At 42.4% G+C, this 18,974-nt stretch overlaps 1 protein-coding gene across 1 annotated transcript; it reads right to left on the bottom strand.

Moving 5' to 3' along the window:
• Positions 1 to 9,920: 9,920 nt before the first annotated feature.
• On the bottom strand, positions 9,921 to 16,329 carry LOC120065688 (coiled-coil domain-containing protein 120-like). Its single transcript, XM_039016760.1, has 9 exons — positions 16,226 to 16,329; positions 15,640 to 15,758; positions 14,696 to 14,800; positions 14,471 to 14,591; positions 13,835 to 13,894; positions 13,247 to 13,403; positions 13,046 to 13,147; positions 11,674 to 12,702; positions 9,921 to 11,571 (listed from the first exon to the last, which is right to left on the bottom strand). The coding sequence occupies exons 1-9, from the start codon at positions 16,272 to 16,274 to the stop codon at positions 11,475 to 11,477; spliced, it is 1,839 nt and encodes a 612-aa protein (XP_038872688.1). The 5' UTR covers positions 16,275 to 16,329; the 3' UTR covers positions 9,921 to 11,474.
• Between the last annotated feature and the right edge of the window lie 2,645 nt (positions 16,330 to 18,974).

Genomic DNA, 18,974 nt, shown 5'->3' on the forward strand with positions numbered 1-18,974 from the left:
AACTTCTTTAACGGACATTGCTTGAAGGGAAGAATGTTGCGTGAGTAATGAAACTCAAAATAATTATGTAATTCGTCAGTTATTTTTTATTTTCTTTCGCCAGTAAAAAACGGCTAAGCACTGCTAGCAGATACAGTGTTCAGGAGCTGCCAAGTAGCAAGACTATTGGAGTCCAGAATAGCGACACTGCCCTCTGGTGGTTAAATAAAATAAAAATAAAAACTGTCATTGAACCCATTGATATTAGGCGATCTCAGTGGAGAAATATTGTCAAGAAAAAAAAAAAAGGAAGAAGGAACGTAACACGGTGTGTACATTATTACAAATGAGTGCAGTGAACGAAGTAATTGCAGAAACTTCTGAAGTGAAGAATTAGAAGACAATTAAGGAATACAAGGAATAAGGAAACTGAACAATTAACTGTGAAAATGGCAACCATTGGTCGAGTACCAGAGTTTGAGGCTACAAAAGAGGATTTTGATTCCTATTTGGAGCGTTTTGAGCGTTGGCTGGCTGCAAATGAAATCAAAGATGAAAAGAAAGCAGACGTATTTCTCAGTGTTTTGGGTCCAACTGAGTATGGATTGCTGAAAGGTCTCATTGAACCAATAAAAGCAGTGGAGTTGAACTATGCAGAACTGACTGAAACTCTTTCAAGGCATTTCAAGCCTAAGCCAATTCTCATTGCAGAACGTTTCAGATTTTACCAACGTCACCAGAGTCAAGGGGAAACCGTGGCTGACTACATCCTTGCTTTGAAAAGGCTGGCAAGTACATGTGAGTTTGCACAATTTCTTGATGATGCTCTTCGAGACAAGTTTGTATGTGGTCTCACAGGTGAAGCATATCACAGAAGGCTTCTGTCAGAGAAGGACCTGACTTTTCGGAAAGCCTGTGATATCGCACTTGGACTCGAGCTTGCCCACAGGGATACTATTGAGCTATCGGGATATGCAGAACGTCAGAAAGGTGTTCACAAGGTCAGTGATGCACGTGGTGAAAAAGGCTCACAAAAGTCACACTTTTCTCAGTCCCGTCCTCAAGGTTACACAAGAACAAAGCAGCCCACATCTCAATGGTCTAAGCCAAGTTGCTACAGATGTGGGGGAGATAATCATCAGCACAGTGAATGTCGATTCCAAAATGTAAAGTGCCACAATTGTGGAAAGGTTGGACATTTACAGAAAGTGTGTAAAGCCTCAAAACGCACAGCAAGAGCGCACAAAGTACTGTCCACAGTGTACACAGCTCAACAACAAAAAGATGGAATCTATCTCAACATGGAGTTAGCGGGAAAACCGGTAAAAATGCAGCTGGACACCGGAGCGTCTGTATCTCTGGTTCCAGAGAGACTCTACAAAGAAAAACTGAAAGAGTGCCCTCTTCAGCCAGCGTCCATCCGCCTTTCTTCATACACTGGTGACACTATTCCTGTGTTAGGGCAGATCCAGGTACCAGTCCGGTATGAGGGGAAGGAGTGGACGCTACCGCTTGTCATTGTTAAAGGAGAAAAATCAGCCTTGCTAGGCAGAAACTGGCTACAAAAGATCAAGTTGAACTGGGGAGAAATCTTCAGTCTGAGAAAGGACAAACCAGTGAGTCAAGCTACACTCACTAACATGCTGGAGAAGCACAAAGAACTTTTCAAAGATGGCTACGGCGAAATACAAGACTTCACAGCAAAAGTCAGAGTGCAAGAAGGAACCAAGCCTATCTTTCACAAACCACGTCCAGTTCCCTATGCTCTTAAGGAAGCAGTAGAGAAGGAACTGGACCGCCTACAGAAGAATAACATAATCACGAAAGTAGCGAGGAGCGACTGGGCCGCTCCGATTGTTGTAGTCCCAAAGAAAGACAAGACCGTCAGAATGTGTGGTGACTACAAGGTCACAGTAAATCGCTGCATACTACCAGAGGAATATCCACTACCAAACGCTGAAGATCTGTTTGCCACTCTAGCTGGTGGGAAGGTTTTCAGTAAGCTGGACCTGGCATTCGCTTATCAGCAACTGAAGCTGGATCCGGAGTCAGAACAGTATCTGACCATCAATACACACAAGGGGCTATTCAGATTCAATCGCTTGGCCTATGGAATCTCGACAGCTCCAGCGATATTCCAACACACAATGGATCAGATCTTGGACGGTATAGACAACGTTGTGTGCTTCATGGACGACATCCTCGTGTCAGCACCAACCATTGGAGAGCACCTTGTAGTGCTGGACAAAGTGATGTCAAGACTGGAGAAATACGGAGTGAGAATGAAACGCAGCAAGTGTGAGTTCCTCCAGGACTCAGTGGAGTATCTCGGATACAAGATTGATGCACAAGGCCTGCACCCAACCAACAGCAAGGTGGAAGCAATCGTAAACGCACCAGCACCCACAAATATCTCAGAGCTGAGGTCATTTTTGGGGCTCCTGAACTATTACGGAAAGTTTGTGGCAAACTTGTCCACATTGTTGCATCCGCTTCACCAACTGCTGCAGGCCGATACAAAGTGGAATTGGTCCCCACAATGCGAAGAAGCATTCAAGACTTGCAAACAGCGTCTGCTAAAGAGCAAGTGGCTTGCCCACTACAACACAGAGATGAAGCTGAGACTCGCGTGTGATGCATCTCCATACGGAGTAGGAGCCGTCATCTCACATGTTCTATCGTCAGGTGAAGAACACCCTATTGCATTTGCATCACGGACTCTGTCACCAAGTGAGAGAAATTATGCTCAAATTGAGAAGGAAGCCCTGAGCATAATATTCGGAGTGAAGAAGTTTCACAAATACCTGTACGGAAGGAAGTTCCAACTGCTGACAGATCACAAGCCTCTGTTGGCCATCCTTGGACCAAAATCAGCTATACCAACCCTTGCTGCACTTCGAATGCAACGTTGGGCTCTGATATTGTTAGCCTACGACTACGAGATTGAGTACAGACGATCCAGTGATCACGCAAATGCAGATGCACTATCAAGACTACCATGCAATAGTGACTCCGACAGTGAAGATGATAGAGCAGTCTTCCAGATCTCTCTCATTGACGAACTGCCCATATCTGCTTCAGACATAGCAGAGGAAACAAGGAAAGATCCAGTGCTTTCCAAAGTCTTGGACTTAACATTAGGAGGTTGGCCAAACTTCGTAAATGACGATAACCTTCGTCCATTCATCGACAAGAAAGACCAGTTGTCCACTGATCAAGGATGTGTTCTGTGGGGATCAAGGGTGGTGGTACCTCAAAAATTCCAGAGGAGACTGCTATCTGACCTGCATGAGGGACATCCAGGGATCACTCGAATGAAAGCACTCGCTCGCAGTTATCTGTGGTGGCCTGGACTGGATCAGGACATTCAACAGCATGTAGGCCACTGCTCACCTTGTGAAGCTGTTCGCAACAAGCCTGCTGCTGCACCTCTTCATCCATGGTCCTGGGCTGCGACACCTTGGGAACGCATCCATGTGGATTACGCCGAGATTGACAAGCAACATTTCCTTGTTGTCGTCGATGTCCATTCCAAGTGGATGGAAGTGTTCCCTACTCAACTGACCACAGCTGAGAAGACCATCAATCTTCTCAGACACCTGTTCGCATCCTTTGGACTAGTCAAGGAGCTCGTATCGGACAATGGCCCTCCTTTCACGTCAAACGATTTTGAAATGTTTCTCAAGAACAATGGGGTAAGGCACATCCGGTCACCACCTTACCATCCGGCATCAAACGGAGCAGCGGAAAGATCCGTGCAAACCTTTAAGAAGGCCTGGACTAAACTCGAGGTTCAGTCTGTGCCCACCCACCTAAGGCTTCCCCGGTTCCTGTTTACTTACCGCAACACACCACACACAGTAACGGAATGTACACCAGCTGAACTGTTTCTGAGACGCCAACCACGTACCCGCCTGACATTGTTGAAACCAGACTTGTCAAGCACTGTGGCAAAGCACCAGCTACAGCAGAAGAAAGCTCATGACAGACACTCAAAGACTGTCAGAGGATTCAAAGAGGGAGAGAGGGTGATGGTACGTGATTTCAGACACCCCAAGAGCCTGTGGAACTCAGGTGTGATCTTGCAACGCAAAGGACCTTTGACTTACCAAGTCCAAATTGGTCATCGCCAGGTCAACGTTCATGTGGATCATCTGCTACGGTCCAACGCCCCAGCAGAGACACGCCGAGAGAACAATAACGACCCCCAGGACTATTCTCCTGACTGTGGACGTACGGGAGAGACAGAGCCTGACCTTCCACCCGAACCTGGCCCACTACCGGAAGCCCAGGAGGAGCGGAGATATCCTATTCGACAGCGAAAGGCACCTCAAAAGCTTGACCTATGAGTTGAGCTGTTTAAGGTAACAGACAGTAAAACAAACAAACACTTTAAGATGTCCTAGATAAAAGGAAAGAAAAAGGACATTACCTGGGTTAGTTATTAGGACACAAACTCCATCTTCGGGGCAGAATAATCCCCTGGATTTGTGCTGGGCTCTGAAAAGTCTGCTTCAACCCAGTAGTTGAAAAATGTTAAGAATGCATTGTTCAGATATTGCATTAGTAGTTCCCTAATATATTTACCTTGTTCTCTGGGAGTTAAACACTATGGGGGAGGAGTGTAGTATCTGGGATCTACATCTGTTTATATTAGTTACTATGCTGTTACTAAGCAGTGATGTGTTACGACAGTGTACGTTACTACACCTAATAGGAAATGCACATGCGCACTAGTGTGCCCGGGAAACTGTAGAGCAGGAGAGGTTTTGACTAAACGAAAACTAACTGTACTCCGTCTCCTGCCTTGTTATTTCTCCACAACACAAATATTACACGTTATTATTATTAAAATTCATTATGTATTCATCACACGCTGCATTTTGGTCCAATCCTTCTCGCCTCTCCTCATCCGAGGAGGAGGAAAAATATGACGACCGTTACAGTTATTAATGTAACTTTAGTTGTTCTACAAACGCTGGGATATATGTTTGGATTTTTAATACATTGTAAGGCTGAATGATGCGACTCTAATGATGATTTGAAAAAAGTTGCTTGAAAGGCATGAGCTCTGCTTTTTTTTGTTGCGCAGTCTGTACACTCTTCGTCAGTCTCTAAATTACAATTTGAGAAGCACTTGATTATGCCTCGAATTTCCCTGCGGCCTCCCCTTTGTGTGGCGATAATGCACCCTAAAATCAGAAGCACCGGGGAAGCAACTTTACGCGTCCTTATCCAATTTCGAGGTGCATATTGAAGATATAGCCAACAGGATGAATAGGCTTAACGAACTGCAAAAGCACTAGCCTATGTCAATCTACTATCCCCCATAGTACAAATTCTACTCTGTGGGATAAATACATATTCTGGGACAGTTGTAAGACGTGATAGATCCCAAATGAATATAACCACTAGCATCAAAACTTTTTTACGCAATGAGGCTGACGCAACAGATCAGAACATTTAGCTAAAAATGTTGATAAACTATTCGGCTATTTCTTCCCATTTATAAGTGCAGTAATGCGCACACAGCAGTAGGTTATACGCGCAAATGTTCCATTAGCGGAGAAAGACCATTATCAAAAGTTACCATGAATGCGATTATGCATGTAATGCTTTAATTATAAAGGTGCATTTTTATGGTGAAAATGATCATTCCCAAACTTGAAACTCAAGCGCTGCATACAGTATGTATGCCCGTTAGGCTCTACACCCCTTGTAAAGAGGATTAATGTGCTTCATTTTAAGAAGTTATTTGGCCACTTTAGTAGTGATACAAACCTTATCAAAACATATAGGCCTATGGGTTAGGCTACATGAGGTGTCCGACTCTGATTCGAAACAGTCACACAAAAATCTTGTCTTGACATATATTAAATAATATATGTGTGAAATTACCTTTGATTTAGAATGGCAGTAAGCACGTTTGTTTGGCTACTAATGATCAGCAGCATCAGAGCTTGGAGAAGCCTAATAACAGTGACTGAAAGGTCACGTGGAATTTGACTGCCTTCATGACTGGTGGCACAAGGTGTGGCGGTAATATGGTCACCACAACAGCCCTAGGTGTGAATAACTATGTAAATGAGATATTTCCTTTTGATTTTCAATAAATCTGCAAAAAATGTCTAAAAACATGTTTTCACTTTGTAATTACGAGGTATTGTGTATAGATGGGTGAGATTTTTATTTTATTCATTTTGAATTCAGGCTGTATGTAACACAATGTGGAGTAAGTCAAGGGGTATGAATACTTTCTGAAGGCACTGTACTTCGTATTCCTCATTTACTGAAGTATTTCCTTTATTTTGGCACTTACCTGCATCTACAAAAGAGTAAAGCCTATTCAAATTCTACATTTAGTAAATATTATCATTCTAGATACTGTCTGCAATTACATTTTCAGGGTCCAGTGAATGTGCAAGAGACAGTTTATTTTTAGCTGGGTTTCGATGAATGGCTTGTCAACTTAAATAGCTCTTCAAAGCTGGCCTGTAACTATTGACTGGGTGCATGCTCTCTAGCAGAGTCCTTCTTGTAAACATGTCACAACTATAGCTAGATAGGGCCGTCTGTCAAGTCATTCTCTCAGTCAAGTCATGAAGGTGTCAAACACAACCTCCAGTTTGAGTTGTTTGGTAAGACTTCAGCACTGCCAAGTACAGCAAACCTGTCCTCTAAATATATATATATTTTTTAAATGTAACAGATGATTTACATTTGTGTAACTGATTTATAAAAGTAACTATCTAAGGCAAAACGGAAATTAGCGTGCTAATAATAGTCGTTAGATTGCCTGAGTCTGTTCTCGACAAAAGTTGTTTATTTGTTGCAGTTTGTCATTGCTTTGAAGCTGATATCAGCGAACAACTTCAAGTTCATGCAGTTATTACAAGGTGACATATTAAATAACAATTGGTTCTAAACATTATTACACTCTGTAACAGTGAAAAAAATGTTTTTATATATTTACCCAAATACTTACATATAATAGTGAAAAACGGTGTCCTCCGATTTCTCTGGCAGCCGAGGGACCGTTCTTTCCTCGTCAATGTTTACTCAGCGTGCGTGCCTGCCTGCCCATAAGCGCAGCACATGTTCTGAAAATGACATGCGCTGAGCTGTGCTGGTGGCTGGCAGGACACTGGTTTCCACTTTCCACTAGAATCAGTGGTATTCAACTGGGTCTCCGCTGTAGGGGGTTTCAGTGTTTTTATGAATATCGCTAGAAACAACAGAATACATTCATTTGGAATTACAAACAAGTGCATGTGCCGCTGCCTGCTGGTAAGCTTTCTTAACCTTGGACATACATTTTTGCCAACACATGGCTGACCTTTGTTTAACCAGCTAAACAGCTGCTCTTAGTGAAAATGTGTTTGGAGTTACCTTTCTAGCTAATAGGCTATGTTAGAGTGTACACCTCCGCTTTCAATTATAATGTGGGGTGGTTAAAATAATGAAAAACTGTCTACCAAATCTATTCATTTTAAAATGTGGATTACTTCTCCGTCCCATTATCATTCACCTGATGGGAAAACATATGATAGGGTCGCTGGTTTGCCTGAGAGGGGTTCCCTGGGCAAGATTTGTTTTCCCTGGGCAAGACCCCTGCACTAGATAACACAGCCACACAGTCAAAATTAGCTATATTATAAAGATTCATGCTTTTTGGTCTTAATTTAAGGTCAGGGTTAGGCATAAGGTTAGCAGTGTGTTAAAAGTTAGGGTTAAGGTTAGGTTTAACATTTTAACTCACTCACGCGCTCTTTCCCCACTCACAAACTCCCTCCAGGGGTGGAAAGAGTACTGAAATATCCTATTCAAGTACTGTTACTTTAATAACATTTTACTCAAGTAGAAGTAAAATTACTCAGAAAAGCTATTCAATTTTAGTAACAAGAGTATTTGCAATTAGTTACTTTGCACCTCTGGAAAAAAGTAATATGTCAAATTGTGTCATTCTTCAAGCAAAGCCATTAGAATTAGGCTAATAAGGATGAACTGATGATACATGTTGTATTTAACTGAGGCAAATCACTCACAGTCATTACATTGTACATACATGAAAATCAATATACTGTAGTTTTCTTTTTGAATGATTCCATTTCAACATGTTTAATTAACCATGATTACACTTTATTAAAAAAAGATCAATGAATGCACCCCATCCTCCTCACACAGAAAATGTACAGTATGTCTCACCCCTTTGAAATATGGTCATAGCGTAATGGAATGAAAAATATGTCTCAACTCATTCCAGTCAATCAATAGAACTCATTTGTGGCATTACTCCAAAAAATCGAAAACGAATACATTTGTAAATGTCAATTAACACCACACTTATCTTGCTGGTGCTGAGAATTGTATGGGCTTTATGACAGAAGTGTATTTCACAAAAAGATACAAAATATTATAAGTTCATAAATATACAATATATATTCTGGATAAATTTGCTTAGAGCTAAGTGTATATTAATTTGTGTTTTACAGACATAAGTTACATCACCTGAAAAATACATTTACGACCCCCAATGCACAGCAGTTTGGTCATCAGTTTCAGGTTTAGACTAGCTGGAAGAATTTCACACACTAACTATTGAATGGAAAAACAGCAACACTTAAAACCATATAACATTCCACTAAAGGTACTTGAGAGAAAAGGAATATTTTCAGCTGTAAAACATGCCAATAGATGAAAAGCCATGGCATTCATGAGTCTATTATCCTCAGTTAAAATGAAAGATCATTATTAGCTACGTACATACTTTTTTGTTTTCAGATGACAGTTTGCACCGTAATGATCAATAAAGAAATACACGTACACTTTCAATATTATTCCAGAGGTATTCCTTTCCTACCATTAATTTTTGTTAATTATGCACTTTTATAATGGTATAATCATGAACCTATGATACACAAGAACAGACAAGCACATACATTATAATTACAAAAGTATGTGGACACCCCTTCAAATTAGCGGATTCTGCTATTTCAGCCACAACTATTACTGACAGGTGTATAAAATCGAGCACACAGTCATGCAATCTCCATTGACAAACATTGGCAGTAGAATGGCCTTAATGAAGAGCTCAGTGACTTTTAACGAGGCACCGTCATAGGATCCCACCTTTCCAACAAGTCAGTTAATCAAATTTCTGCCCTGCTAGAGCTGCCCCGGTCAACTGTAAGTGCTGTTATTGTGAAGTGGAAACGTCTAGGAGCAACAACGGCTCAGCAGCGATGTGGTAGGCCACACAAGCTCACAGAACGGGACCGCTGAGTGCTAAAGCACGTAGCGCATAAACATCGTCTGTTCTTGGTTGCAACACTCACTACCGAGTTCCAAACTGCCTCTGGAAGCAAAGTCAGCACAATAAGTGTTAGTCTGGAGCTTCATTAAATGGGTTTCCATGGCTGAGCAGCCGCATACAAGCCTAAGATCACCACGCGCAATGCCAAGCTTCGGCTAGGGCGATGTAAAGCTCGCCACCATTGGACTCTGGAGCAGTGGAAACGCGTTCTCTGGAGTGATGAATCACGCTTCACCATCTGGCAGTCCGACAGACAAATCTGGGTTTTAGAGGATGCCAGGAGAACGCTACCTGCCCCAATGCATAGTGCCAACTGTAAAATTGGTGGAGGAGGAATAATGGTCTGGGGCTGTTTTTCACGGTTTGGGCTAGGCCCCTTAGTTCCAGTTAACGCTACAGCATACAATGACATTCTAGACAATATATTAACCCACATCCAATTGCATCCAATTTTGTGGCAACAGTTTGGGGAAGGCCCTTTCCTGTTTCAACATGCCAATGCCCTCGTGCACAAAGCGAGGTCCATACAGAAGTGGTTTGTCGAGATTGGTGTGGAAGAACTTCACTGGTATGCACAGAGGCCTGACCTCAACCCCATCGATCATCTTTTGGATGAATTGGAACGCCGACTGCGAGCCAGGTCTAATTGCCCAACATCAGTGCCTGACCTCACTAATGCACTTGTGGCTGAACGGGAGAAAGTCCCAGTAGCAATGTTCCAACATCTATTAATATATTAATGCCCATGATTTTGGAATGAGACGTTCGACTAGCAGGTGTCCACATAGTTTTGGTCACGTAGCGTATCATGGGAAATTATAAAAGGGTCGTTCTTGAATTGTGGTGGCATTAATGACTTAAAATATTTTTTATCATTATGATAACATTGTGCCAACACTAGGAGTAGCGTATGACAACATGATACATTGGAAATGGAATCTCCTACTAGCACAGTTCTGACATAAGGCCTGCTCATGCCATCATTCAGCAGTGCCATCCCTAGCCCTGTTCTTGTTAGACCCCTTTAAAAGGAATTTATTGTCAAATCTTTCTTATTATCATGATACATACAGATCCAAATATGTGGTTTATTGTTGATCTTGAATGTCCAATTGGGCCACAAACATTTTCTTATTTGCTCAAACTTGATACCCTGTCAACCATTTTCTGGTTTTGAAGTGTTCTCTCTTTGGGGAAATGTCCCATCCCACTGTTCTACTTGCTTTTGAGGGGTTAAGGCTTTTGACATTCATAAAGTGCTCTGAAAGAAAACATGTTACGCAACTGAATAAATGGAAATGACTAGAAAGTTCATTAAACGACTGTCCTAGACCACTAAAAGCCCTCAGGTGTTTATCTGAACGTTACTATTATGACATTTCAGCAGCTGGACTCAGAAAATGCAGAAAAATTAGATTGCATAAAACAACTCAATTTGGCAACAACAGGCATTACTTTCATTTGTTGATTGAAGACTTAGCTTTGAAAGGATTTGTGTTAGCATTGCAGATTATTAGAAATAACTCATGTTTTTACTAAAGGTAGGGTTCTGTTTTAAACACAGAGCCACAGCTCCTGTTCCTCAGTCTACGATATTGCAATGTAAGTCCCCATTCATTTAACAAAAATGAGAAATAGCAAGCCAATGCATGTTTGATGGACAGATTAAAAGATAAGACAGATGTAATATATTCATCTTTACAAACATGTACATTTACACATTCACTGGTGTCTAAATACTTTTTAGATCAATTGAGTTCATTACATATTTTTGTAAATCACAAGACTAATGAGCAATAAATGAACTCTTCTATATCTATTCTTTATATCTCATAAGATACAAAATAGTAATTTAGAATACATATACTATATTCTGTAAAAAATTATATCTTGGGAGATTTGTTAGGTTAAACAAGGAGGATGTTTGTTACATGTGGCTTGGGTCTGACCAACGATAGAATACAATACAGTATACGGTAGCTACAGAATAACAGGGCATTCAGAACGGCTTTACAGTCTTTTTCTGCTGGGTTGTAATGTGTTTTTTTTAGCTTGTGAGGTCACCTTATATCAGCTCCTTTTACATTGTTTGGATCTGTGTGTGCGTGTCTGTGTGTGTGTGTGTGTGTGCGTGTGCGTGTGAGTGTGTGCAAGTATGTGTTTAAAAACTGATTCAGCTACATTAGACCAACGTGCCAGGGTCAGCGCTGGGCTCCTTCGGAGTCATGTCTTGCATCTGAGGATGAACGGGCTCTTGATAGAGTGAGAACTCCATTGACCTGCCATAGAGAGGGCACAAATCATCACAGCACTCAAAAGTACCGTAATCTGCACCTGTGTGAATGTTACTAACAATCATTACAAAGTACAGAAATACTCACCTTCCATGCAGTGGGTGGCCATGGAAGCTGGCTGACTGAGACATCTGGGACCTATGGAGTGGATCACCTTGTATAGACTGAGCCTGGTGCACCAAAGGGTGAGGGTGTGAGAGGCGGGAGACCCCTGCATCATGCCCCTTTGACGTGGTAGTAGGGTAGCCGAGGGCGTTCCTCAGGTACCAGTCTCTGAGACCCTCCAGCGCCAGGGCTTTATGTAGACTCCTCGTCGAGTCCTCAGGGGTTGGGCGAGAGAACTGGGGAGGCCTGTGATTGAATGAGGGGCCGGACAGCTCAGTCTGGTAGGGGTGCAGGTTGGGAATGGAGGAGGTAGTGGAGCTTGGGGCAGGGTGGGGAGACTCATAGGCAGAGAGCAGGATGGTGTCATGCTGCAGGGGGATGAAGGGTCCACAGGACTTGGTCCGCGTGACTTTGACTCTGTGAGGCTCAGCCTGGGAGCCACGGATCACCATGGGGCTGTAGGGTGGGGCAGCACTGGGTAGATGCACCTGGGATAGGGAGAAGCCGTTGGCTTGAGGAGGCACTGCAGCAGTGGACGATCGAGGAGAGGAAATGTCCTGCCAGATTCTACCTGTTGATTGGTACAGCTGGTGTTGCACTTGAATCCTCTGTTGCTTCCCCCAGATGTAATCCATTAGGAGCTCGTTGTAACCCCCTCCCCCTGCTTCTCCTCTCCCACCCATGGACAGCCGCATGTTGCCCTGCTCCACAGAGCCGTCCAAGTGCCTCTCAGGACTGCTCAGGTGGATGTGCCTCAGCTTGCCATCAGTGAGGGTCTCAGAGCTTTTGTAAGGCCCTCCTTTGGGGGGCATCCCGTTCCTGGGGCCTGGGTCCTCGGGGAGACTGGAGCGGTCAAGCAAGGCCTCAGAACTATTGCTCCGCCGGGCACGGGAGCTGTACGGGCAGCCTCTGCGCTCCGAGGAGGAGCCTTCCTGGGTTAAGGGCACCATATGAGGTACATCCAGGCTGCCAGACCACTGCTTTAGTGCAATCCCACCAGAGCCATCCGATCTGAAGGAGAGAAAGAGAGCAAGGAGCTTATTGTAATAGGTTAGTCCTAATGTAAACACAGTATCTTTACATTTCATATTCCATTGATTGAATGTGTGATATCAAAGGGAGCATGATATAAGTATCTATGGCACTAAGCATCTGACTTCTCACAAAATAAATCATCTTGTGAGCTTTGATGATAAAATGTTGATGCAATGTTTACCATGGCTGGCATGTTCTGTAGTCTAATTACCTGCTGCACTCATCTGTTACTCTGTCAGCCTCTCTGTCATCATAGTGGGTGGGTAGCAGTGGATGTGCTGCATTAAGCAGAAGCACTGGACCAGAGGAGGAATATTACCTGACATGAACACTGATTGGGGCAGTCCGGGCGATGAGGGGGGTAGCAGGAACACTTCTGCCTTCAACATTAGATGTACTCCTTGGTAGAGAATGACTTGGGCTAGGAAAAAGAACATGAGTTCATAGCATTAGACACAAGAAGAAGGAGTGCGTTACACGTGTACACACACACACACACACACACACACACTGACAATACCTGATGGAGCTGGTCACAGAGTTACGGCGCGTCCTCATTTCATAGTATATCTCCACTGGGGACAGTTTCCTACAGACCTGGTGGTCTGGGCTGCCCAGGGACAGACGGGGCTGGGACATGGAGCGGTGGTCTGCTGCCACACTGGGAGAGGACTCCTCTAAGGGAGGGAGAAGATGGGGTTTGGTCAACTTGAGTCACTCTAACTCACAATCGACACGCAAATACAGTAAACAGAACATTCTCTTTCATGAACATAATCAGACAGCAGCCGTATAATTCTGAATTTAAGGAAGACAAATGTAATTCTTCGCTCTTCTCATATTTACGATAGGTACTGAAATGTGATCTGTCATCTAGTAACTGATTATAAACTGTGAATATGCACAGTACCAATCATCCAATCTCTCTTTTTCTGTAGCCTCACCGAATAACGCAATGAAAACCAACTCTGTCTAGACGTTTGGATAATATTTTGCAAGACTTCAATGTTTGGGCGAAACAGACAAAGATAACTGCTCAATGATTTTTACCCACTAGCATTAACAGATTTGGTTGTTATGATTGTTTTTGCAGCTCTGGCTGACTCACCATTGTCATGGGATGTTGAATCTGACATGGAGCTAGTGCTCTCTGACATCACCGTGTCCTCTGCAAGAAAAACAAACACAACCTCTTTTATATCACAGGGAGTAGAGACCAAATACACATACCATCACATCATTGGAGGGGACAGGAAAGGAAACTGGCTCATATCAAAGTGAACTTCTATGAGGTTAACCTTTCACTGCAGTGGGCTAAATCAGGGTCACACAGAGAGTTTCTTGGTAGTCTTAAACAAATACACCTGACACACATGGTTATAGGCTTTAAAACAAGAAGACACCTGTACCATGTCGGATATAGAGTTGAAATGTATTACATTTTGAGTTTGCATCCCAATATTACACTTTATATACATCACAGAAGATTGAAATATAACAAAACCGTTTGACATAGAAACACCGGATTTCCGGCAGTAATTTGTATTTATTTTATTAATTATCAAATTATGAAAAATATGAATAACATTCCACCAATGAAGCCACTAGGTAATTTGACTGCAGGAAAGGGCTACCCAGTACCCAGTTGTTTGGCCTAGATAGATATCATGGAAACATTGATCAAGATATGTATGTATAGCTGTTAACACGTCTTTGAACTCTGCTGTACACAGCACTGCCTTACCTGTGTGGCATCCCCGGTGAACGGTCCTCTTGCTGTTTGGGACATTCCTGTCTGACTCTGAGTGCCTGTATAGAGCACCACTGAAGATAGTTTTCATCTGCCTTCGCTGACCTGTCTCATCCTGCACAAAGCAATAACTTAGTCAGTTATGTGTTGATAACCAGTATTAACAGACATACAGGACCTCTGTGACCAGTGTCATAATATTTGAGAAAGTCCTCTGACCTCTCCCTTGGTGTTGTTATGTGGCAGGCCAGCCCTGCGCTGTACAACGGGAGCTCTCTCTCCTGTCTCCAGGGGGAAAGCATGTGGGACCTTCCCGGTCAGCTCCTGCAGACAAAATACATGCCACAGAATTAGCCTAGTTAGATTAAAAAGCTAACACTGTTTTCATATAGCCAATGCCAAGTCAAATGTCATACTGTCTGTTATATAATATAGTTATATAATTGAGCAATAGAAACAAATGTAATAAACACTGATACATATACTGTTACAGTCTCTGGTCTTTGTATCTTAAAATAGTTGATTGTTGCGCTGGAATACATGTGCTAGAACTAATGTGATAATAGTCCAATGAAGATTAAACTATGTTGGTCAAGAATAGTATCATTTGAATGGTGGTACATCCGACCACCAAATCAAAAGTACTGTATATAGAGAGTATATAGAGAGCGTTTCCATGCATTAATAATCTTATTCTAGAGAGAAGCTGAGACACATCTGTGTTCAATTTCAAACCAAAAGCAGGGGGGATGTGTGAAACAGCTGTGAGTGAAAAGCTGGAGCTGCTGCCTGGTATGTCTGGCTCTGCCTCTGGAGAAATCAGGCTAACATTGATATGCTGTCGCTACATATTCTTGACTCATGCAGCTCTGGAAGGGGAAAGCTTTAAACTTCGCTATGTAACAAAAGTTGCCAAATGTTGTTCTTTCATCTGTAGCCAAACTCAGTGAGCCTGATTTACAATTTCAGGTGGTTGAGGTTTACAGGGCTTTAGAGCTGCTCCGTACTGAGTCAGATACAGAAAACAAACCCAAAGTTGGTTTATGCTTTTCAATAATCTGATAAAGCACACGTCTCTATATCATGGCTTGGGTGATTGGAGCCATTCCCTCTAACTTGCCTTGAGACCTACAATGGTTAAAAGGTAGGAGAGAGGAACTGACCGCCTCCAGCAGACACACTTGTCTCAGCTCTCCCACTCGGCTGCTGAGGAGGTCCTCCAGGAGTTGCTTTCTCTCCTGCAGTGCGGAGATGCGTTCAGCTTGCAGCTTGCTGTCCTGATCTGCACACCAACACACACATCAACACATGCAGCTAAGACAACAACCATTTATACAATTACTTTGTAGCAACAATGGTGTTACTAGGTAATTACAGTATTACTGAGTACTTAAAATATTGTGTAATTGCATCAGATTATCAATTAAATTCTGGGGGCAGATGTGTTAGAAAAGATACTAGAACGAGGAGCGGAAGCAGGGCGGTAGTTCCACCCCCCTGTCTCTGCAAGTTCCGGCAAGTCTGTGGACCAAATTGTCCCCTCCCCGAAAGATGTGAACACCTGCGAAATTGGGATTTGTCCGAATGATCAGTGACGGAAAAATCTGTGCACCGGACCAAAGTTTGTTGTTAGTCGTTACATCCCACAGGCTGTTGACAGATGCTACGATACCATCTTATGTTACATGCGTCTGTCCACAAGAGATTAGTAAGTACCCCCAAATCTCTTTGTGGAGGTGTAAAACTCACCTGGAGCCCCCACACCCATGGATGTGATGAGGCGCCCTTTGACCTCCATGTGGTCTGATTTGTGAGGTCTTGCTTCTCAAACCTCAGCCAATCAAAACCTCACCTGTTGAGAGAGAGCACTGTGATTACCTAGTAGAAATGGGACAAATAATGTAGGCGTAGAGCACAGGTTGGTTTAAATACATTCATCTTACCTAGCAACTTCAAGCATGTGTTCTCCAGTAGTTTGGTTAGCCATCTATTTTTGTTAAACCAGTAAGAATGTGTGTCTTCCAGTAGTAAAAAACAGTAAAGTGATCCCAGCCACCGCCAGTGGGGGGAGCCTCTGTGACTCTTTTCAGGTGTCTAATGCTAAATCCTGTAACAGAGAGGCAGAGAGTTTCAATTTTTGGTAATGTGACTAAAAACAAATAGGCCTACAGTTAATATAGAATAAGAACCGTGTGTGTTGTTTCAATGATAGACTATCAGGCCTAGCCTGTCTATGCCCATCGTATTTGCATTATATAAAATGTATGCTTGGTGGCATAGGATGGCTTCATGTTAACAGGTTCATTCAAAAGTGTGCTTAATAGAGTGATTCAAAAATTAAATAACTTAAGTATTTAACATGATAGTGTAGACTGTGCCAACATAATAAATAATATTAAAGCAATTGTACACGAGGGCATGTCTAAAACAACTGTTTTAGCACTGCTGTGCTGCGATCGTAGGCCTGCCTGCATAAAATGTATCTCTTAGCTCTGACAATCATGTCTTCGAAGAGGAGTGAGAGTGAAACAGAATTAATAACGTATGGAGAAGAACAGATGGAGAGAAACCTAAACTGTGTTTCATGTCTCAATTTCCAAAGGTAACCAACACAATATAAAATAATGAACCAAAAGTAACAGCAATAACTTTGCACTGAAAGTAAGACACAACCTGCTCTGTTTATGCACAGTTGCACACATTCAGTGAAGACAACTTACACCCAACAGTTTATTTCAAGTGACAGCATTCTCCACACGTTCTCTAAAACAGTGGCTCCCAAACTTGTTTGTGTTGTGAGCTGAACCTTCAGGATTTTCTTGTGACTCACCCAATAAATCAAAAACAACATTTCTAGTCAGAAACCCAGGAACACATCCCACAAGTGGGTCCTGGTTCATCATTTTGGAAACATTGCTTCAAGATATTTAGCTGACATCTCAACAGAACCTTTAAAGGCAGTCTAGCACCTATTTTTCAATGCCAGAAACACATATAATAGTAATTTAGAGCACCCCAATAAAACGTTCTCAAATGACAAACTCTTAAATGAATTGTTATAATATTGTAATGTTGTTCCAGAAGGTGGGTTTGAGGTTCTCTAAATCAAACTTCAGAAACAATCCCACAACGCTCTGCAGTCAGCATCACTCGGTGAATGAAAAACTTCTAAAAAGTGGGATACATTTGTGAATGTTAGGCGGGCGAATTGGGCGTCTACTCGTCAATCTGCGGGCACATTTCATCCGAGAACTTCCATGGCAATCAACAATGGAAGGAGGGCTTCAGCAAAAATGTGCTTCTCAAAGTGGATGCTGCACCTACCATTAATGTTGCTTCTTAAGCATCTCAGACAGCTAGCAACACCAGACGAGACCGCAAGTATGATCACTGGCATGGAAGTGAACCAGGTAATTGAAAGAGCATAGAGGTAGCATGCTAGCTTGCTAACGTTAGCTAGCCATAGAGCTACCGCATTTAGCTGACATCTTTTATCTAAACACTGATAAAACTACGCACATGTAAATGTCTGCCATCTAACTGCTGATGCTGTCATAGATAGGCTTGTACTATGGGAAAGAGTCGTTTAAGGTCTTTTGGGGGGCTGCTGTGTTGCGGTAATTCGTCACTCTGTGGCTCTGGGGGAGTTTTCTATACGGCCTGCTGAGTGCGGGCTAAACTGAAATGCTATGCTTTGGCCATGGTTCGGACCGCGGATCAGGTGTCACTTCAGATAAGCCCCGGAGCCATGTTTTCTTTTGAGGGATGGATTTTGGTCCATGGGAAAGTTTATTTTTGGATCTTAGGATCAATGTAGTCACAGTTGTTTCTTGTTGAAGAGGCAGCAGATTACTTTTAGCTTGCTATCCTCTTACTCCATTTCTGGATGACTTTTTGTCTTTCTTTCTAGCTGACAAAATAAGTGAGCTAGATTTTGTTTGTGTACTACCATATGTCGATAACATAGCTAAGTTTATCACTGGTATGGGCTAGTAAATATCCTTAAACCTAGGCAGTTAAACAGTGATAGCTGCAAGCTAAACCCTTAGAGAGACGGAGGAGAATTCACGTTCTGTTTCATCTGCAGCTGGCTTTCTGATGTTCACTCAAATATGTTTTTACACATTTAATTATTGAAATTATATTTTTATTCTATAAAGATTGTAATTGTATCAATATGTTGTGAATATTGTTGAAAATCCTCAGAGCCATTTTACATACAAAAAAAAATGAAGTTCCACTTGGTGCGCCCCAGTTTACCATGTACAGGCAACATGTTCCTCCACCGTTTGAGTCATAGAAATTAAAATCTTGCGTTCGGGGTTTTCCGGCAGTCTACATGGTTTTTATATGCGGGGAGCATAAATTGTACAATTTGTAAACTAACAAATCATTTTCAAGTTAGAACCCATGTATACTGAACAAAATATAAACGCAACATGTAGATCCCAGATCAAAAACACAAAAAATTCAATTCTCTCATTCTGTCCACAAATTT

The sequence above is a fragment of the Salvelinus namaycush genome, chromosome 20 (assembly GCF_016432855.1).
Source record: "Salvelinus namaycush isolate Seneca chromosome 20, SaNama_1.0, whole genome shotgun sequence".
In the NCBI taxonomy this organism is placed as follows: domain Eukaryota; kingdom Metazoa; phylum Chordata; class Actinopteri; order Salmoniformes; family Salmonidae; genus Salvelinus; species Salvelinus namaycush.

Bases quoted from the DNA above. Each gene is read 5' to 3' on its own strand.
- LOC120065688 (XM_039016760.1), bottom strand. From the start codon at position 16,274: ATGGAGGTCAAAGGGCGCCTCATCACATCCATGGGTGTGGGGGCTCCA. The intron at 14,801-15,639 runs GTCAGTTCCTCT...TTTTGTCTGCAG, and splicing joins AAGTGTGTCTGCTGGAGGCG to GAGCTGACCGGGAAGGTCCC. The intron at 11,572-11,673 runs GTGAGTATTTCT...TCTCTATGGCAG, and splicing joins GGCCACCCACTGCATGGAAG to GTCAATGGAGTTCTCACTCT.